This window comes from Hylobates moloch, unplaced genomic scaffold (genome assembly GCF_009828535.3).
Source record: "Hylobates moloch isolate HMO894 unplaced genomic scaffold, HMol_V3 SCAFFOLD_23, whole genome shotgun sequence".
Lineage (NCBI taxonomy): Eukaryota > Metazoa > Chordata > Mammalia > Primates > Hylobatidae > Hylobates > Hylobates moloch.
In genome coordinates this window covers 37722744-37743497 of record NW_026652298.1, presented here as the reverse complement: position 1 = coordinate 37743497, position 20754 = coordinate 37722744, and the positions used below count along the sequence as shown (strand labels likewise).

Sequence of the window (20754 nt, the reverse complement as noted above, 5' to 3'; positions counted from 1 at the left end):
GCTCCTGGGGCTCCTCTGTGTCCTGTGCTGTGTCCCCATCTGTGAATGAATTTCAAATGTGGGAACAGAGGCTGCTGGTCAGAGCTGTTCTGCTAGCCGAGGTCAGAACAGGCCACTTCACACCTGTTTGACTAAACACGTTTAGGTCACTTGTCCCAGTCACCAAGTGATCCCTTCAGCCCTGGACCCTCCCTTACTGCTGTGTTGGTACAGCCCTGTGGCCCCCCCCCCCCCTTACTGCTGTGTTGGTACAGCCCTGGACTCCCCCTTACTGCTGTGTTGGTACAGCCTTGGACCCCCCCTTACTGCTGTGTTGGCACGGCCCTGGAGCCCCCCCTTACTGCTGTGTTGGTACAGCCTTGGACCCCCCCTTAATGCTGTGTTAGTAGAGCCCTGGACCCCCCCTTACTGCTGTGTTGGTACAGCCCTGGACCCCCGCCTTACTGCCCTCCCAACTTACCGCTGTGTTGGTACACAGCTACCACCCCAACCCAAGTCCTGGAAGCAGAGTCCTTTTCTCCTGGAAGCCATCTGGGAGAACAATGGCTTTATTCAGATGTTGCTGCCTCTGCCCCTCTGGTGCTCCTGACCCCCACAAGGGGCCACGAGGCAGGCAAGTAAGTCACAGCAGGGCGAAGTCCCCTTTGTGCTGTTCCAGCCACTGGTCCAGCGTCAGGGCCTTGGGGTTGAGTCTCAGGGTCAGCTCTATGTCACGGTCAGGTCTCAGGGCATAGAAACGGAACATGTTGGCCAGGTCCCGGGCACCGGGAAAGCCAAGCTTTTCGTAGTCCTCAGGAGTCATCTGGAAGCAGAGGAGCCTGTTGTGGCCGGCGTCCTCCAGTGCCCCGGGAGGTGGCGGGGCGGGGAGGCCGGATGGGCTGGGGTCTCCCGACCTGCTACACCCAGAGCCACTATTATCTCGGTCCCTGACCCAGGTCCTCAGTACAAGCTCATTTGAAAACTTCTACTAAGAGCCAAAAGTTCAGAAACTGCTGCTCTCCTGAGCCTGCCTGACATTCTAGATCAGTTTAAAGATTGTTCTTGGCCAGATGCTGTGGCTCATGCCCGTAATCCCTGCACTTTAGGAGGCTGACACAGGCAAATCTCTTGAGGCCAGGAGTTCGAGACCAGCGTGGCCAACATGATAAAACCCCGTCTCTACCAAAAATACAAAAATTAGCCAGGACTGGTGGTGGGTGCGTGTAATCCCAGCTACTTATGAGGCTGAGACAGGAGAATCGCTTGAACCCAGGAGGTGGAGGTTGCAGTGAGCTGAGATCACACCACCGTACTCCAGCCTGGGCAACAGAGTGAGACCCTGTCTCAGAAATGAATAAATAAATAAAAAGACTATTATTTTCAGATCATGAGACGAAAATATCTCAGTCCCTTCCAAATCAGAGACCTGCCTGCATCACTTTCTTGCTCAAAAACCAAAGCTTGACCAGACACGGTGGCTCACACCTGTCATCCCAGCACTTTGGGAGGTGGAGGTGGGAGGATCGCTTGAGCCCAGGAGTTAGGCCCACCATGCCTGGCTAATTTTTTGTATTTTTAGTAGAGATGGGGTTTCACCGTGTTAGCCAGGATGGTCTCGATCTCCTGACCTTGTAATCTGCGCGCCTCAGCCTCCCAAAGTGCTGGGATTACAGGCGTGAGCCACCGCGCCCGGCCCAACTTTTGCCTTTTAAGGACTCCAGTGTTTCCCAGATTCTTTTTTTTTTTTTTTTGGAGTTGGAGTCTTGCTCTGTCGCCCAGTCTGGAGTGCAGTGGCATCTCGGCTCACTGCAAACTCTGCCTCCTGGGTTCAAGTAATTCTCTTGCCTCAGCCTCCCAAGTAGCTGGGATTACAGGTGCCTGCCACCACACCCGGCTAATTTGTTTATTTTTAGTAGAGACAGGGTTTCACCATGTTGGCCAGGCTGGTCTCGAACTGCTGACCTCAGGTGATCCACCTGCCTTGGCCTCCCAAAGTGCTGGAATTACAGGCGTGAGCCACTGCACCCAGCCTCCCAGATTCTTTAATGAGTATGTCTTACTTTCCTAATGGTAATAACAAACGTTAGAAACCAGGTACCCAAGAGTCTGTCCAGTAGGCCTCCTGCCCACCCAGACAGGACAATAGGGGCAGGGGCCGGGCCTATCTTTCTAGACTCTTTCCCTTCAAATCCCCTCCCACAGAGGAGCCCAGCAGGGCCTGCATTTTCACCCCTCCTCGCCTTGGCTCCTATGGCCCCCTCCTCCTGGAAGCTTTTCTCTCTATTTGGTCAAAACATCTAAGTCAGAAATTTCACTCTGTGGCCACTTAGCTCCTGGAACAGCAGAAAATAAACTTTGACAATGAACAAATGAATTTAGATCCACTGCCCAGAGGGGTGGGCAGCCCTGGATACACCCTCCCTATGGGAGCTAGAAAGCCCTGACGAGGATGCCTCAGTCCCCTGGGGCGGGAGGCCCACCTTGGCATCGTGCACGACCTTGCCGGTGTGCTTGGTGAGCAGGGCAGCGTACTCCTCGGCCGTGTGCCTACAAGTGCTCAGCCCGATGTTCTGGCCGACGTACTTTTCTGGCATCTTCAACAGGCTGAGCACCACAGGACCCAGGTCGGACACGGACATGCCGTCCATGGGAACGTCACCTGTGGGCAAGCCTGTGGGGCAGAGATATGAGCTGGCACATGTCCCAAGGGCAGACACGGGTAGGGACAGAGCCCCTCTCCAAAGGGTGCAAGCTGGTTCTTCCCAGCAGTCAGCTGCACACTCCAGCACTCGGGCATAGCTAAGACAAGTCTTGCTATTTGTGGTAGCACAGAGGCAGCAGTGGAATTGAGTCAGGAAACGGGATGGAATCCGGGTACTGCCACCTAGGGCAGGCTATTGAGGCTCTCTGAGCCTGGGTCACTGCATTCCTAGAATGGGGCCAAGAACCTGGGCCTGCCCAGCTCTCTGAGCACTAGGATGACGGAGAAGGGACAAAGGAAAAGGACTTTGAAAGCTGCTACAGAGAGTGTGGCAGGAGCCCAGGGTCTCCGCTGATCCCGAGGGATCCCGAGGCACCAGCTGGAAGTACTCTGTCATATCCCAAATTCCTGGAAGCTGGAATGTCCACCTCTGGGTGGATACTGCAAATACCAACTCACTTACCAGGAATCCTGATTAACCAGACACCAACGGCTGGCCTAGTGCAGCACGTCTGTGATAAACGCTTGATAAATCCTGAATGAATGAATGACTCGCAACCTTCCAGGCTGAGGTTTCGTAGATGGGGAGGCTGGCAAGTGTCTGGGTGTGGCTTGTGGAATGCTCGGGTCCCATCCTCCTTACCTAGAGACAGGGGCCAATGCAGCTTCCAGTTCAGATCACCTGGGAGCTTGAGGGTGCAGAGCTCAGAGACCGGAGCAGGAGATATCCCTGACTGCAGGTTTTTTTTTTTTTTTTTTTTTTTGAGAAGGAGTCTCACTCTGTCGCCCAGGCTGGAGTGCAGTGGCGCAATCTCAGCTCACCGCAAGCTCCACCTCCCGGGTTCACGCCATTCTCCTGCTTCAGCCTCCCGAGTAGCTGGGACTACAGGTGCCTGCCACCACACCCGGCTTAAGTTTTTGTATTTTTAGTAGAGACGGGTTTCACCAAGTTAGCCATGATGGTCTCGATCTCCTGACCTCCCAAAGTGCTGGGATTACAGACATAAGCCACCGCGCCTGGCCTTTTTTTTTTGAGACGGGATCTTGCTCTGTCGCCCAGGCTGGAGTGCAGTGCTACAATCTCGGCTCACTGCAACCTCTGCCTCCTGGGTTCAAGCGATTCTCCTGCCTCAGCCTCCCGAGTAGCTGAGATTACAGGCGTGCGCCACCACACCGGGCTGGCTAATTTTTGTATTTTTAGCAGACATGGGGTTTCACACCATGCTGGCCAGGCTGGTCTCGAACTCCTGACCTGGTGGTCCGCCCGCCTCGGCCTCCCAAAGTGCTGCGATTACAGGCGTGAGCCACTGTGCCCGGCCAGCTTTGCAAACTATAATAAATGGTGGTACCAAGGGGCTACTGCTACCACCAGACTCGGCCCACCAAGTGAGCAGAACTCCCATGGGCTATCTGCAGCCCCGCAGGCCCTTATTCGAGGGTGACCTGGCATTCAAGCAGAGGAAGGAGTGGCCAGCCAGAGGCCCAACCCCTCCTGCCCTGATCACTGAGTGACCAGCAGGACACAGGTTGGGTGAGCCTCCTTCCCAGCCAGGGCCAGTGCACCTAACCTGTTTATAGCCCCAATGGGCACTGAGAAGAAAGAGCTTTCCTAGTTTGTGAAATCTGCAACTGAACTTCATTTTCCAAATCCTCTCCTCCTTGTCTTTGGTTTTTTTGTTTTGTTTTGTTTTGTTTGTTTTGAGACAGAGTGTTGCTCTTGTCGCCTAGGCTAGAGTGCAGTGGCACAATCTCGGCTCACTGCAACCTCCACCTCCTGGGTTCAAGCAATTCCCCTGCCTCAGCCTCCCTAGTAGCTGTGACTACAGGTGGGTGGCATCACGCCCAGTGAATTTTTGTATTTTTAGTAGAGACGGGGTTTCACCATGTTGGCCAGGCTGGTCTCGAACTCCTGACCTCAGGTGATCTCCCCAGCTCAGCCTCCCAAAGTGCTGGGATTACAGGCATGAGCCACGGTGCCCGGCCCTCCTCCTCATCTTTGAAGGAGAACTGACAATCACTAGGTCCTCTCTGTAAAGCCTTCCAATGGACCAAGCGAATATCGTGTCACCATCATCTCGGTAGATCTTGCCACCCCCGCGAACGTTGGTATAAAGCCCATCTCACAGAACAGGAAGCTGAGTCCCCGCAAGCTAACAGGACGTGCTCAGTCCTGGGCCTAACGTGAGGGAGCCACGGCTTGAACCTGACACCACGTGACAGCGGCCCGCGGTCTGCTACACCAATGGCTTTACAAGGCGAGAGCTCTGCCTCACCATGTGCGAGGAAGGGCACTCACTCAGCAAGTAGCTCTTTCCGTCTGGGGCTTTCCGGGGCAAGAAGTGGGAGAGGAAGTTCTCAAAATAGCAGGACAGCCGCACACTGGTCATGGGAACGCCAATGTCCCGGAAATATTCCTCCACCTCCCCTTTGCCGTCAAAGTGCGCGGCGGCCAGTCTCCCTGCCGTCAGCTTCTTGATGTTCTCCAGGCCGCTGTAGACCACATAGTGGAGGCCCAGGCGCCTGGCCAGATCAGCAAGCAGCTTCCCCTGGAGGGCCGGGAAGGAGAGATCACAAGGCTCAAAGGAAGGACATCTGTCCCTGGTCACGTCCCCAGTGTTCTAATCCCGGAGCGACCACCATCTGCGAGGTTAACAGCCAGACCCCACTTACCCCTGAGGAGGCCCCCTCTCCTGGAATGATGTTCACACACGACACCACGCCCGTTAACACAGCCCCGGAAGCCTTCTACCAGCCACCGACTCTGGCCCACCATGTACAACATAGGAGGGGCGGGCAGGTCGGCTGCAGGGGGACGGCCTGCATGGAGGCCCAAAGGACAATGCACACGTCCCATCTCTGCTGGCGTGAGAACACCCTGTCCATGGAGCTCAGCCATCTTCCTTGGAGAGCCCTGGAAGGCTATACAGAGGCAGCACAGCTGCCTAGGTTCCAATCAGGCTGTCCCATGTACGAGCTGTGTGACCCCAGAGAAGTGATGGCACCATCCTGACCTCGTTGGTTAAATGCAGATGACAACACTACCTACTGCATGAGGTGATGCAGGGATTCGGATGGTGGCCTCCAAAAAGATATGCCGCATCCTCACTCCTGAAAACTGGGAATGTGACCTTATTTGGAAAAAGGGTCTTGGCAGATGTAATTACATGAAGGATCTTGAGATGGGAACATGCTGCACTAACTAGATGGGCCCTAAATCCAGTAACCAGGGTACTTATAAGACACGGGAGAAGAGACGACACCTGGAGAAGGCCATGCGAAGAGGGAAGTGGGGATTGGAGCTTTGTGGTCACAAGCCCAGGAACACCTGGAGCCATGAGAAGCCGGAAACGGTGAAGAAGGATTTCCCTCAAACCCCTTGTTCTGTTTTGTTTTGTTTTTTAAGATGGACTCTCGCTCTGTCACCCAGGCTGGAGTGCAGTGGTGCGATCTCTGCTCACTGCAGCCTCCGCTTCCTGGATTCGAGCAATTCTCCTGCCTCACCCTCCTGAGTAGCTGGGACTACAGGCGCCCGCCACCATGCCTGGCTAATTTTTGTATTTTTTGTAGAGACAGGGTTTTGCCGTGTTGGCCAGGCTGGTCTTGAACTCCTGACCTTAAGTGATCTGCCCACCTCAGCCTCCCAAAGTGCTGGGATTACAAGCATGAACCACCAAGCCTGGCCTCAAAGCCTCTGGAGAGAGGGTGACATTGCTGACACCTTGATTTTGGACATCTAGCTTCTAGAATATTAGAGAATTGATTTCTGTGGTTTTTGTTCTTGTTTCTGAGACAGAGTCTAGCTCTGTCGCCCAGGCTGGAGTGCAGTGGCGCAATCTCGGCTCACTGCAACCTCCACCTCTCGGGTTCAAGCGATTCTCCTGCCTGGGCTTTCCCGGGCAAGAAGTAGCTCCTCAGTAGCTGGGATTACAGGCGCCCGCCATCATGCCCAGCTACTTTTTGTATTTTTAGTAGAGATGGGGTTTCACTGTGTTGGCCAGGCTGGTCTCAAACTCCTGACTTCAAGTGATCCGCCCGCCTCGGCCTCCCAAAGTGCTGGGATTACAAGCGTGAGCCACTGCGCCCAGCTGATTTCTATGGTTTTAAGCCACGTGGATTGTGGTCCTTTGTCGTGACAGTACCAGGAAGCCCACATGGAATCATCAGGATTAGAAATAAGATCTGCTGGGCTGGGCGCAGTGGCTCATGCCTGTAGTCCCAGCACTTTGGGAGGCTGAGGCAGGCGGATCACCTGAGGTCGGAAGTTCGAGACCAGCCTGACCAACATAGAGAAACCCCGTCTCTACTAAAAATACAAAAAAATTACCCGAGCATGGTGGCGCATGCCTGTAATCTCAGCTATTTGGGAGGCTGAGACAGGAGAATCACTTGAACCCGGGAGGCGGAGGTTGCAGTGAGCCAAGATTACACCATTGCACGCCAGCCTGGGCAACAAGAGCAAAATTTGGTCTCAAAAAAAAAAATAAATAAATAAAAGAAATAAGAGCCTGTAATCCCAGCACTTTGGGAGGCCAAAGCGGGCAGATCACCTGAGGTCAGGAGTTCAAGACCAGCCTGGCCAACATGGTGAAACCCCATCTCTACTAAAAATACAAAAATTAGTTGGGTGTGCTGGTGCGCACCTGTAATCCCAGCTACTTGGGAGGCTAAGGCAGGAGAATTGCTTGAATCTGGGAGGCAGAGGTTGACGTGAGCTGAGATTCCACCACTGTACTCCAGGCTGTGTGACAGAATGAGACTCCGTCTTAAAAAAAAAAAAAAAGATCTGGCCGGCTGCGGTGGCTCACGCCTGTAATCCCAGCACTTTGGGAGGCCGAGGCAGGAGGATCACGAGGTCAGGAGATCGAGACCATCCTGGCTAACACAGTGAAACCCCGTCTCTACTAAAACAAAAAATTAGCCGGGTGTGGTGGCGGGCGCCTGTAGTCCCAGCTACTGGGGAGGCTGAGGCAGGAGAATGGCGTGAACCCGGGAGGCGGAGGTTGCAGTGAGCCGAGATCGTGCCGCTGCACTCCAGCCTGGGCGACAGAGCCAGACTCCATCTCAAAAAAAAAAAAGATCTGCGTTAATCAGAGAAGTTGTCTTTGTCCGCTCTATATAATGGGCTTCTAGGTAAGACCATAATTGAAGAAAGGGTCAAGGCTAATAACAAGTTTGGATGGGTACACGCGGACATGAAGGCAACAACAGACACTGGGGACCACGGGAGAGAGGGAGGCAAGGGTTGAAAACCTACCTACTGGGTACTGTGCCCACTACCTGGGTGACAGGTCCAGTCACACCCCAGACCTCAGCATCACTCAGTATACCAGTGTAACAAACCTGTGCGTGTACCCCTGAATCTAAAATAAAAGTGGAAATTATTTTTTAAAAAAAACAACTTCTAACATTTTTGATTAAAAAAAAAAACAAATAGGCCAGGTGTGGTTGCTCACTGAGCCTGAGACTGCCTCAAAAAAAAAAAAAAAAAAAAAAAAGGCATTGGATGAGAAAGCAACAGCGTCCACCTGCTTCAAAGCCTAGAGCAGGCTGAGGCATGAAGAAGAGGGAAAGGCCTGCAGTGGTTGGCCCTCCCTGCAGAGGCGGAGCTCCTCCCAGGCGCTTTGCACCTAGCCTGGCCCGGCCTCCCTGCAGCTCCTGCCTGCCCTCACCTGCTTGACCTCCTTCTCCTGGCTGCAGCTCTCCCAGTAATTGGTCACGATGAAGGTGGCGTAAGCCCCATTCAGGGCTAGCTCCATGCTGACCTGGTCATCTTGGTCTCCCTGCACTACTTCTGCACCTTGCAGCCTCAGCTCCTTTGCTGCCTTCTTCCTAGGGTTTCGGGTCACCACTCGAACCTTGAATGTCCCATCTTCCAGGAGTGTGCGGGCCACGGAGCCACCCTGGGCACCTACAAACAGTCAAAAAGACCTCTGAGGTCAGACCTGCCTGAAAGTCCCACTGAAGGGCGAAACCTTGAAGGGAGTGCTCCACCACAGCAAGGAACATCCAGGAAACCTTCTCAGCGACGATTCTCATTCAAGTATTTTTATTTTATTTATTTTATTTTTTTGAGATGGAGTCTCACTCTATCACCCAGGCTGAAGTGCGGTGGCACCATCTTGGCTCGGTGAAACCCCGCCTCTATCAAAAAATACAAAAATTAGCTGGGTATGGCGGCACATGCCTGTACTTCCACCTACTCAGGAGGCTGAGGCACGAGAATTGCTGGAACCCAGGAGGCGGAGGTTGCAGTGAGCTGAGATTGCGCCACTGCACTGCAGCCTGGGTGACAGAGGGAGAATCTGTATCAAAAAAAAAAAAAAAAAAAAAAAAAAGACCAGGCGTGGTGGCTCATGCCTGTAATCACAGCACTTCGGGAGGCCAGGGCAAGTGGATCACAAGGTAAGGAGATCGAGACCATCCTGGCTAACACAGTGAAACCCTCTCTACTAAAAATACAAAAACTGGCCGGGCGTGGTGGCTCACGCCTGTAATCCCAGCACTTTGGGAGGCCGAGGCGGGCGGATCACAAGGTCAGGAGATCAAGACCACGGTGAAACCCCGTCTCTACTAAAAATACAAAAAAAAACTAGCCGGGCGTGGTGGCGGGCGCCTGTAGTCCCAGCTACTCGGAGAGGCTGAGGCAGGAGAATGGCGTGAACGCGGGAGGCGGAGTTTGCAGTGAGCCGAGATTGCGCCACTGCACTCCAGCCTGGGCGACAGAGCAAGACTCCGTCTCAAAAAAAAAAAAAAAAAAGAAAAATAGTTAACAGAAAGGAATACAAAAACTTATTCAGATCTCAATGGAGCTTGAGTCACACAGGCATGTGCATCTGTCAGATGTACCCTTAAGATTTTGTGCATTGCAGCTGGGCCCGGTGGCTCATGCCTGTAATCCTGACACTTTGGGAGGCTGAGGCAGGCAGATGTCTTGAGCTCAGAAGTTTGAGACCAGCCTGGGCAACATGGCGAAAAATACAAAAACTAGCTGGGCGTGGTGGCATGTGCCTGTAGTCCCAGCTACCAGGGAGGCTGACGCTGGAGGAAAACCTGAGGCCAGGAGGTTGAGGCTGCAGTGAGCCGTGATCACACCACTGCACGCCAGCCTGGGTGACAGAGTAAAGCCCTGTCTCCAAAAAAAAAAAAAAAATTCTTTATTATATGTATATTTTACCTCATAATTTAAAAAAATCAGGCCGGGCGCGGTGGCTCACGCTTGTAATCCCAGCACTTTGGGAGGCCGAGGCGGGCGGATCACGAGGTCAGGAGATCGAGACCACGGTGAAACCCCGTCTCTACTAAAAATACAAAAAAATTAGCCGGGCGTGGTGGCGGGCGCCTGTAGTCCCAGCTACTCGGAGAGGCTGAGGCAGGAGAATGGCATGAACCCGGGAGGCGGAGCTTGCAATGAGCCGAGATTGCGCCACTGCACTCCAGCCTGGGCAACAGAGCGAGACTCCGTCTCAAAAAAAAAAAAAAAATTAAAAAAAATCTGTAAACAAATACGGAATTCTAGCTAATGTTATGCATGCTTTAGTATGGAAGGGCGGTGTACACATATCTGCAATTTACACGGAAATGCATCAAAAATAAGGACTGAGGCTGGGCACAGTAGCTCATACCTGTGATCTAGGCACTTTGGGAGGGTAAGGGGGATGGGTTTTGCTTGAGGCCAGGAGTTTGAGACCAGCCTGGGCAGCAGGGTGAGACCCAGTCTCTACAAAAAATTAAAAAATCAGCTGGGCCTGTTAGCACTCATCTGAAGTCCCAACTACTCAGATTGAGGCAGGAGGATTGCTTGAGGCTTGGAAGTCAAAGCTGTAGTGAGTGATGACTGAGCCACTGTACTCCAGCCTGGGCAACAGAGCAAGACCCTGACTCCGAAAAAAGCATACACCAATGTTCCACGGCAGCATTATTCATAATAGCCAAAAAGTCGAAATAAATCAAGTATCCATCCACTGATGAATAGATAAACAGAATGTGGTCTATCCATACAGTGGAATATTATTCGGCCATAAAAATAAGTAAAGCTGTCAGGAGTTCGAGACCAGCCTGACCAACATAGTGAAACACTGTCTCTACTAAAAAAATACAAAATTAGCTGGGTGTGGTGGTGCACACCTGTAATCCCAGCTGCTTGGGAGGCTGAGGCAGGAGAATTGCTTGAACCCGGGGGGCGGAGGTTGCAGCGAGCAGAGATCACGTCATTGCACTCCAGCCTGGGCAACAAGAGAGAAACTCTGTCTTAAAAAAAAAAAAAAAAAAAGTAAAGTTGGCCGGACGCCGTGGCTCAAGCCTCTAATCCCAGTACTTTAGGAAGCTGAAGTGGGCAGATCACCTGAGGTCAGGAGTTTGAGACCAGCCTGGCCCACATGGCGAAACCCCATCTCTACTAAAAATACAAAAATTAGCCAGGCATGGTGGCTCACACCTGTAGTCCCAGCTACTCAGGAGGGTGAGACAGGAGAATCGCTTGAATCCGAGTGGCAGAGGTTGCAGTGAGCAGAGATCACGCCACTGCACTGCAGCCTGGGCAACAGAGCGGGACTCTGTCTCAAATAAAAAAAAAGAGTAAAGCCTGGACACACACTACAACATGAACAAACCTTGAAAACATGCTAACTGAAAGAAGTCAGACAGAAAAGGCTACATATTATGATTTTATTCATATGAAATGTCCCGAATAGACAAATCCATAGAAACCAAAAGTAGATTGGAGCTTTCTAGGGGTTGGCTGGGAGGAGTAAGAATGGGGAGTAACTGTTCACAGGTTCATGGAATTCTTTTTTTTTTTTTTTTTTTGAGATCAGGTCTCACTATGTCACCCAGGCTGGAGTGCAATGGCACAATCAAGTCATTGCAGCCTTGACCTGCTGGACTCAGGTGATACTCCAACCTCAACCTCCCAGGTAGCTATAGGTGCAGGACACCATGCCCCACTAATTTTTGTATTTTTTGTAGAGGTGAGATTTTGCCATGTTGCTCAGGCTGGTCTCAAACTCCTCAGCTCAAGCCATCTGCCCATTTGGTCCAACTAAAGTGCTGGGATTACAGGGTTGAGCCACTGCACCTGGGCCAGAGTTTCTTTTTGGAGTGATGGAAATTTTCTAAAATTGATTGTGGTGATGGTTGTACAATTCTGTGAATACACTAGAAACAGTGAGTTGCACACTTTAAACAGGTAGATTGTATAGTATGTGAATTGTATCTCAATAAAGCTGTTATAGATATTAAATATGTATAAATAAGAAAAAATAGGAGTGAAATAATATGCTATCATTTGAAAAAATGGTAACATGTTATCTACTCTGGCAGGATATTCAAGAAACTTGGTAACAGCGATAGATGAGGTGGAAGAGGAGGCTAGGAAGAATATTTAATTTTGGTATCATGTTCAAGTACTCCTATTCAAGTAAGTTAAGTAATTTTTTTTTTTAATTTGGAAAGCAGGTCGGGCATGATGGTTCACGCCTGTAATACCAGCACTTTGGGAGGCTGAGGCGGGTCGATCACCTGAGGTCAGGAGTTTGAGACCAGCCTGACCAATATGATGAAACCTCGTCTCTACTAAAAACACAAAAATTAGCCGGGCGTGGTGGCATGCACTTGTAATCCCAGCTACTCGGGAGGCTGAGACAGGAGAATCGCTTGAACCCGGGAGGGAGAGGTTGCAGTGAGCCGAGATCGTGCCATTGCACTCCAGCCTGGGTGACAGAGCAAAACTCCGTCCAAAAAAAAAAAAAAAATTGGAAAGCAATTCGAGCCTCGTTCCTGCGACCACAGCCCCAAGCTGGGTCGGGGGTCCCAGTGACCTTACCCCTCCCTGCAGACCCCAGGACGGGCGGTCTTCAGGACTAGGCGCCCTGGCTCTGGGGTTTCGCTCACCTGTGCCTCCGAAAACCACCACCAGTTTCTTGTCCACCATGAGGACGAGAAGGCGACGAATGCGGTCCAGAGAGATCTGGGGGTAGTGAGAGGCGTGGAGTTGGGGGTGGGGCCGGGGTTCCCGCCAGGAGCGTTAACGGACACCCCTATTGTCTGCGCACCGATTATGTGTCGAGGGCGGCGGCTGGGCCCGGAGCGGCAAGATGCCCGTCCCGAGATATCGGGGTCCCGCGACCCACCTCGTCTCCCTTGGGCCCGATCCTCTCCTCCTTCCCGCCTCCCCCGGTTCCGGTCACCCGCCCCCTGGCCCGGGTCCCACCGGCTGGAGTGACCTCCTCGCCGCGGCCTGGCCGGGACAAGTTCCAGGATCCCGGACCCCGATTCTGCGGCCGAGTCCACCACAGAGGCGGGGATGGAGCTGCGCTCTAGGCGCCAACTCCCTCCCAGCAGCTCCGGCACCACCCGGCAGAGCGCCGCTCCCGGAAGCCCAGCGTCCGAGGACCCCTGGCTGCAGCCGCCAATCCCGACCTGTCGGCCGAAACCCCACCTCCGGCGCAGTTGGCGCCTCCTGGATCCCGCGGGACTCGGCGTCTTTTCCGGGTTTGCGGGCCCCAGGCACGTGCGCAGTGAATTTGTGTAAATCCAGTTAGACCAAAATGAGCAAGGTGGAGAGCCGCTTAACCGGATGCTACGGGTGACGACTGGGAGAAGGAAAGGAATTACCTCTTTATCTTGCATGAACATCTGAATTTTCAGGTATTGGGCGTCAGGCAAAGATAATTAAAGCTATGTCCATGACTCTTATCCCTTGAGGCCTTGTCCGCTTGATATTTTATTTGCCTAACTCAATTTTAAAATTTTATGATTTTTATTTTTTTTGAGACAGGGTCTTGCTCTGTCACCCAGGCTGGAGTGCAGTGGTACGATCTTGGCTCACCGCAACCTCCGCCCCCCGGGTTCAAGAGATTCTCCTGCTTCAGCCTCCCGAGTAGCTGGGATTACAGGCATGTGCCACCAAGCCCGGCTAATTTTTGTATTTTTTAGTAGAGAGGGGGTTTCACCATGTTGACCAGGCAGGTCTCGAACTCCTGACTTAAAGTGATCCACCCGCCTCAGCCTCCCAAAGTGCTGGGATTACAGGCATGAACCGCCGTGCCCGGTCTTTTTTTTTTCTTTTTTTTTGAGACGGAGTCTCACTCTGTTGCCCAGGCTGCAGTGCAGCGACCTCCCCTCACTGCAATCTCCGCCTTCCGGGTTCAAGCAATTCTCCTACCTCAGCCTGCCGAGTAAGTGGGATTACAGGCACCCGCCACCGTGCCCGGCTAATTTTTGTATTTTTAGTAGAGACAGGGTTTCACCATCTTGGCCAGGCTGTTCTCGAACTCCTGACCTCGTGATCCACCCACATCGGCTTCCCAAATTGCTGGGAGCCACCGCACCCAGCCTCTTTTATTTTATTTATTTATTTATTTATTTATTTTTTATTTTTTTATTTTTTGTATTTTTTAGTAGAGACGGGGTTTCACCGTGGTCTCGATCTCCTGACCTCGTGATCCGCCCGCCTCGGCCTCCCAATTATTTATTTATTTTTTTAAGACAGAGTCTGGTTCTGTCTGTCGCCCAGCCTGGAGTGCAGTGGTGGCATGATGTTGGCTCAGTGCAACCTCCACCTCCTGGGTTCATATTGTCTTACGGCCAATTTCTACCTCCAAAGAAAGAAGAAGTAAAAACTAAAAAGCAGAAATGGAATCCACAGGCAGATAGCCCAGCACTGCGCCCTGGGCCTGGTAGTTAAAAATCAACCCCTGACCTAACTGCTTGTGTTATCTATAGATTTCAGACATTGTATGGAAAAGCATCGTGAAAACCCCTGTCCTGTTCCATTCCGTTCTGATTACCGGTGCAAGGAGCCCCCAGTCATGTACCCGCTGCTTGCTCAATTGATCATGACCCTCTCACACAGACCCCCTTAGCGTTGTAAGCCCTTAAAAGGGAAAGGGATTGCTCACTTGGGGAGCTCGGTTTTTGGAGTTGTGAGTAATGCTCCCAGCTGAGTAAAGCCCTTTCCTTCTACACCTCAGTGTCTGAGGGGTTCTTGTCTGCGGCTCATCCTGCTATACCACCATGCCTGGCTAATTTTTGTATTTCTAGTAGAGAGGGGGGTTTCACCATGTTGGCCAGGCTGTTCTTGAACTCCTGGCCTCAAAGGATCCACCCGCCTCAGCCTCCCAAAGTGCTGGGAGTACAGGTGGGAGCCGCCGTGCCCAGCCCTAACTCACTTTTGAAGTTGCTGCTGCTTGCACTGATCTCAGTTTTTTGTTTTGTTTTGTTTTTTGTTTTCAAGGTGGAGCCTTGCTCTGTCGCCCAGGCTGGAGTGCAGTGGTGGTGCGATTTTGGCTCACTGCAACCTCTGCCTCCTGGGTTCAAGCGATTCTCCTGCCTTAGTTTCCTGAGTAGCTGGGATTACAGGCAGGAGCCACCATGCCCGGCTAAATTTTTTTTGTATTTTTGGTAGAGACGGGGTTTCGACATGCTGGCCAGGCTGGTCTCGAACCCCTGACCTCAAGTGATCTTCCCACCTCAGGCTCCCAAAGTGCTGGGATTACAGACATCAGCCACCACGCCCGGCCCATGATTTCAGTAATTTCTTTGTGTTCAATAAAAGTAAAAAATGACTGTGGGCAGGGTGCGGTGGCCTGTAATTCCAGTTATTTGGGAGGCCGAGGCAGGAGGATCGCTTGAGGCCAGGAGGTCAAGGCTGCAGTGAGCCAAGATCGTGCCACTGCACTCCAGTCTAGGTGACAAAGCAAGACCCCATGTCTTAAAAAAAAAAGGGGGGGATCGCCCCGGCACGGTAGCTCACGCCTATAATCCCAGCACTTTGGGAGGCCAAGGCAGGTGGATCACAAGGTCAGGAGATGGAGACCATCCTGGCTAACATGGTGAAACCCTGTCTCTACTAAAAATACAAAAAATTAGCCAGGCATGGTGGCACGCGCCTGTAGTCTCGGCTACTTGGGAGGCTGAGGCAGGAGAATTGCTTGAACCCAGGTGTTGGAGGTTGCAGTTAGCCGAGATCATGCCATTGTACACCCTGGGCAACAGAGTGAGACTCCATCTCAAAAAAAAAAAAAAAAAAAGTTGGAGGATCTTAATGAATATATTTAAGACTCCCTCACATTGTTAACAAGAATTCTGGACAGACACTCAGTTATAATTAAGCACTAATCAGGCTGTGCACTTTTACCTATTTCCTTGTAATTGAAAGTCACTGAGAACTGACCTTTTGCCTCCCCATTGTTCCTATAGTTAGGATCTGTGACACTAGAATCATAAGCTCTTATTTAAGAATTGCTTGAAAAAAAAAAAAAAAAGAATTGCTTGAGATATTACGAAAGCAGAAAGTGCATCATAAAAAAAAGATTGATTAAAAAATAAAAATAAAAAAGAATTGCTTAAGATATTTTTCAGATTCCAAATTCCAGGAAAAAAGATGATGTCAACCAGTTTGAAGACCCCCATAGAGTCAGCATGAGATTATAATTCCTTTGTCTCCCTGTCCCATGGCTTCATTCTGCACTCTTGAACCAATCAACAGTCTCCACACTTTGGCCCACTTCAAAATCCTTAAAAACCCTAGCCCCAAATTCCTGGGGGAGACAGATTTGAGGTTTCCTCCCATCTCCTCATTGGGTGGCCCTAAGATTTAGTTTTTAAGAGACAGGGTCTCACTCTGTTGCCCAGGCTGGAGTGCAGTGGTGTGGTCATAGCTCATTGCAGCCTCAAATTTCTGGGTCCAAGCGATCCTCCCACCTCAGCCTCCCCAGTAGCAGGGAATAAAGCTACACAACACCACGCACCGCTAATTTTATTTTATTTTATTTTTATTTTTTATTTTTTGAGATGGAGTCTCACTCTTTCGCCCAGGCGGGAGTGCAGTGGCGCTATCTCGGCTCACTGCAAGCTCCGCCTCCTGGGTTCACACCATTCTCCTGCCTCAGCCTTCCGAGTAGCTGGTACTACAGGTGCCCGCCACCGTGCCCGGCTAATTTTTTGTATTTTTAGTAGAGACAGGGTTTCACCGTGTTAGCCAGGATGGTCTCGTTAGCCAGGATAGTCTCGATCTCCTGACCTCGTGATCTGCTCGCCTCAGACTCCCAAAGTGCTGGTATTACAGGCGTGAGCCACTGCACCAGGCCATTTTTTTTTTTACTTTTCGTAGAAATGAGTTCTCTTATGTTGCCCGGCCTGGTCTCAAACTCCTGGCCTTAAGTGATCCTCCTCCCTTGGCCTCCCAAACGTGCTGGGATTACAGGCATGAGCCACTGCACCTCGCTGGCCCTACTATTGAGCCTCTCTCTGCTGCAACCCTGTGTCTTGGTGTATTGACTTGCTGTGCACATCTGGCAATAGACTATTGCAGTTACATTATTTTCACCAAAATTTTATTATGAAAATGTGTAAACATATAGAAAAGTTGAAAGATCTGAATGGTGAACTCCCATATATTTACCACCTAGATATATTTATCCATCTATCCATTCATCAACTATCTTACTTTTTAAACTCATTTAAAGTAAGTTGCAGACACCAGTGCCCTTCACCCTTAAACACTTCAGTGTGGACATTAATTAGAGTTTGAGAAAATATTTATTTATTTATTTATTTTTGAGATGGAGTTTCACTCTTGTTGCCCAGGCTGGAACCTCAGCCTGCTCAGCCTGCCGAGTAGCTGGGATTACAGGTGCCCACCACCACGCCTGTTTAATTTTTTATATATTTTTTTAGTAGAGATGGGGTTTCACCATGTTGGCCAGGCTGGTCTTGAACTGGCCTCAGGTGATCTGCCCGCCACAGCGTCCCAAAGTGCTGGGATTACAGGCGTGAGCCACCGCGCCTGGCTAAGAAAAGAAATTTTATCTGAGGAATGTGAGTCCTTTTAAAATGTAAGGCCCAGAGAGACATTAAAATGAGACAGCAGGCAGGCGACCTGGCTCACATTTGTAATCTCAGCACTTTGGGAGGTCCAAGTGGGAGCATCGCTTCCAGGCATTCCACACCAGTCTGGACAACATAGGAAGACCCCACTCTCTTTGGAAAAAAAAAACACTGGGAGGCCAACACGGGTGGATCACTTGAGGTCAGGAGTGTGAGACCAGCCTGGCCAACGTGGTGAACTGTCTCTACTACAAATACAAAAATTGGGACAGGCTCCGTGGCTCACACCTGTGATCCCAGCACTTTGGGAGGCCAAGGCAGGTGGATCACAAGGTCAGGAGTTTGAGACCAGCCTGGCCAACATAGTGAAACCCCATCTCTACTAAAAAAAATACAGAAAATTAGCTGGGCATGGTGGCAGGTGCCTGTAATCCCAGCTACTTGGGAAGCTGAGGCAGGAGAATTGGTTGAACCGGGGAGGAGGCTGCAGTAAGCCGAGATTGCACCGTTGCACTCCAGCCCGGGCGTCAGCGTGAGACTCCATCTCAAAAAAAAACAAAAAAAAATACAGCAATGAGCCATTGTGTCCTATTTGAGCTATGTATTCATATTCATATCTCTGGTGACTTTTTTTTTTGGAAGAGACGGGTCCTCACTCTGTCGCCCAGGCTGGAGTAAGGGCGACATCACAGCTCATTGCAGCCTAGGAACTTGTGGGCTCACGCAATCCTCCCACCTCAGCCTCCCAACTGGCTGGGACTATAGGCACGCATCAGACTGATTTTAAAATTTTTTTGTACAGACGGGGTCTTCCTGTGTTGCCCAGGCTGGTCTTGTACTCCTGCACTCAAGCAATCCTCTTGCCTCTGCCTGCCATAGTGCTGGGATTACAAAAAATAAAAAATTCCCTGGTGTGATGGTGCGCACCTTTAGTCCCAACTACTTGGGAGGCTGAGACAGGGGGATGGCTCGAGCACAGGAGTTCGAGGCTGCAGAGAGCTATGATTGCACCATTGCACTCCAGCTTGGGTGACAGAGCCAGACCCTGTCTCAAAAAAAAAAAAAAAAAAAAGCCAGGCACGGTGGTTCACGCCTGTAATCTCAGCGCTTTGGGAGGCCGAGGCAGGTGAATCACTTGAGGTCAGGAGTTTGAGACCAGCCTGGCCAACATGGTGAAACCCCGTCTCTACTAAAAATACAAAAATTAGCCGGGCGTGGTGGCGGGCGCCTGTAATCCCAGCTATTCGGGAGGTTGACGCAGGAGAATCGCTTGAACCCCGGAGAAGGGGGTTGCAGTGAGCCGAGATCACGTCATTGCACTCCAGCCTGGGCGACAAGAGAAAAACTTCGTCTCAAAAAAAAAAAAATCATTCTGTCATTCTGGCTGCTGTTTGAAGAATGCGAATAATGCAACAGGGAGATCAGATACAAGACTGGTAACCGAGGTGTCAGAGTTGAGACTCAGTTTCGCAGATTGCATTGGCAAGTGACCAAGTGGGTGGTGCCACGGTTGACAACCCTATTTCTTACATCAGTGAGTGGATGTACAAGGATTAAACCACACTGGGGAAGAAAAGTGCTCAGCCCTGAGGCACCCTCACACACCTCGGGTCTTGTGAACACTAGTGTTGCTGCCGAAGCACGCCTACTTATCCCGCTGAGCAGAGCCTGAGCCTGCAGCCTCTAGAGACGTGGAGAAAGCCACATGCTCCGCTTCCCGCCCCCCGCAAGGGCGTGTCAGCTACAAGGGGCGTGTCCTCCCTAGGCCCCGCCCTGCGCTGCGTGCCCACGTTACGCCGGCCTCGCGCCAGTCCGCTGGGCTGCAGGGACTGCGGCGCCTGAGGGAGTCGCTGACGGGCACGCTGAGTGGAGGCTGGTGGACGGGCAACAGCGTCCTGCGGCAGGTGAGCTGTCTGCGCCCTCCTGGGGCCTTCCTTCCGCCCGGCTTCTCGGACCCCGCCGGGTCCTTCGCGGGCCCTGCCTCGGTCCAGGCCTTCGGACCTGGGCTCGGCCGGGCCACAGCCCTCTGGGTCCCCTGCGCGGGTCTGAGGGGAGACCCGGCCGGGGGCGGCCGGAAGCTGGGTGAGACCGGGCAGAAGGACGAAGACGGGCGTGGAGGGGCTGTCAGGGGAGGGCGAAACCCCGGACGCCGCTCTCCAGAAGTCATCTCCCCGGGGGCGCGGGGAGGCCTAAGCGGCTCTCTTTGGCGTCCCCGTTGGGCCCACCCCCTCCCAGCGTCACGGCTGTGCTGGGCGAGGTGACCCCCGGAGTCGTAGCTGGGGGCGTCTGCGGTGCAGACAGGGGATGCCGGCAGAGATTGGAGCCCGGCTTGGCTGTTTCCCGGGCTGTTGGCATTGACCGGGGCTCTGCCCTTCCTCTAGTGCCCTTATCTCTATACGAAGTGCCCCTAGAGTGGGTGTCGTGACTTCACGAGTGAACCCTGGTACGCCTTGGAGCAGAGTCGGACTGGGAGGGCTCAAGTGTGGGGGCAGCCGGTTAGTCCGGACGCGGGTTTACCTGTTACCTTCTGAGCGCAGTGCTCTGGGTGCGTTAATTGCCCTGCAAAAGCTGCCGGGACCTTCTCGCAGTCTTTGCACGACGCCTGCCTGTGTCATGCCATTTAAATCGCGTCTGGGCCGGGGCGGTGGCTCACGCCTGTGATTCCACCACTTTGGGAGACCGGGGCCCGCGGATTGCTTGAGGTCAGGAGTCCGAGACCAGCCTGGCCAATATGGTGAAACCCCGTCTCTACTAAAAATACAAAAATCAGCCGGGCCATGGTAACGTGAGCCTGTAGCTCCAGCTACTCAGGAGGCTGAGGCAGGAGAATCGCTTGAACCTGGGAGGCGGAGGTTGCAGTGAGCCGAGATCACGCCATTGCACTCCAGCCTGGGCGACAGAGCAAGACTCCATCTAAAAAAAAAAAAAAAAAATCGCTTCTGATGAGCCAGTTGTTGTGGCCTGTGGCTGTCCATCCTTACATACTGTGTTTTGTTGATGCCGCTATAAACCAGACAAGGTGGAGTGTGATTGAAAAAAGAAACGCTGGCCGGTCTGCAGTGGCTCACTCCTGTAATCCCAGCACTTTGGGAGGCCGACGTAGGCAGATCACTTGAAGTCAGGAGTTTGAGACCAGCCTGGTCAACATGGTGAAACTCCGTCCCTACTAAAAATACAAAATTAGCCCGATGTGGTGGCACGTGCCTGTAATCCCAGCTGCTCGGGAGTCTGAGGCGGGAATCCCTTGA

General features: G+C 52.0%; 2 protein-coding genes across 7 annotated transcripts in view; one reads left to right on the top strand and one right to left on the bottom strand.

Moving 5' to 3' along the window:
* Positions 1-532: 532 nt before the first annotated feature.
* On the bottom strand, positions 533-13149 carry NMRAL1 (NmrA like redox sensor 1). 5 transcript variants are annotated; one of them, XM_032144812.2, is made up of 6 exons: positions 13116-13149; positions 12569-12644; positions 8350-8588; positions 4977-5226; positions 2460-2650; positions 533-802 (listed from the first exon to the last, which is right to left on the bottom strand). In XM_032144812.2, the coding sequence occupies exons 2-6, from the start codon at positions 12606-12608 to the stop codon at positions 623-625; spliced, it is 900 nt and encodes a 299-aa protein (XP_032000703.1). In that variant the 5' UTR covers positions 12609-12644; positions 13116-13149; the 3' UTR covers positions 533-622. The 5 variants fall into 5 exon arrangements, with proteins under 5 accessions (XP_032000703.1, XP_032000699.2, XP_032000707.1 ...); XM_032144808.2 differs by lacking the exon at positions 13116-13149 and adding an exon at positions 13097-13115; XM_032144816.2 differs by lacking the exon at positions 13116-13149 and adding an exon at positions 12888-13103.
* Positions 13127-20754, top strand: part of HMOX2 (heme oxygenase 2) — a 43101-nt gene continuing 35473 nt past the window's right edge. Inside the window, exon 1 of one of the 2 annotated variants that reach the window (XM_058434158.1) lies at positions 13127-13324. The gene's annotated coding sequence lies outside the window, so the exon portion shown is untranslated. Of the gene's footprint in view, positions 13325-19331; positions 19411-20754 lie in introns of those variants that run through there. The other variant, XM_032144804.2, reaches the window with a different exon arrangement.

What these genes read in the sequence shown, in the direction of transcription:
- NMRAL1 (XM_032144812.2), bottom strand. Translation starts at nt 12,608, where the DNA reads ATGGTGGACAAGAAACTGGTGGTGGTTTTCGGAGGCACAG. An exon ending in CGGAAAGAGCTACTTGCTGA is followed by an intron (nt 2,651 to 4,976) that starts GTGAGTGCCCTT and finishes TCTGCCCCACAG; the next exon opens with GCTTGCCCACAGGTGACGTT. An exon ending in AGGTCGTGCACGATGCCAAG is followed by an intron (nt 803 to 2,459) that starts GTGGGCCTCCCG and finishes CTCTGCTTCCAG; the next exon opens with ATGACTCCTGAGGACTACGA.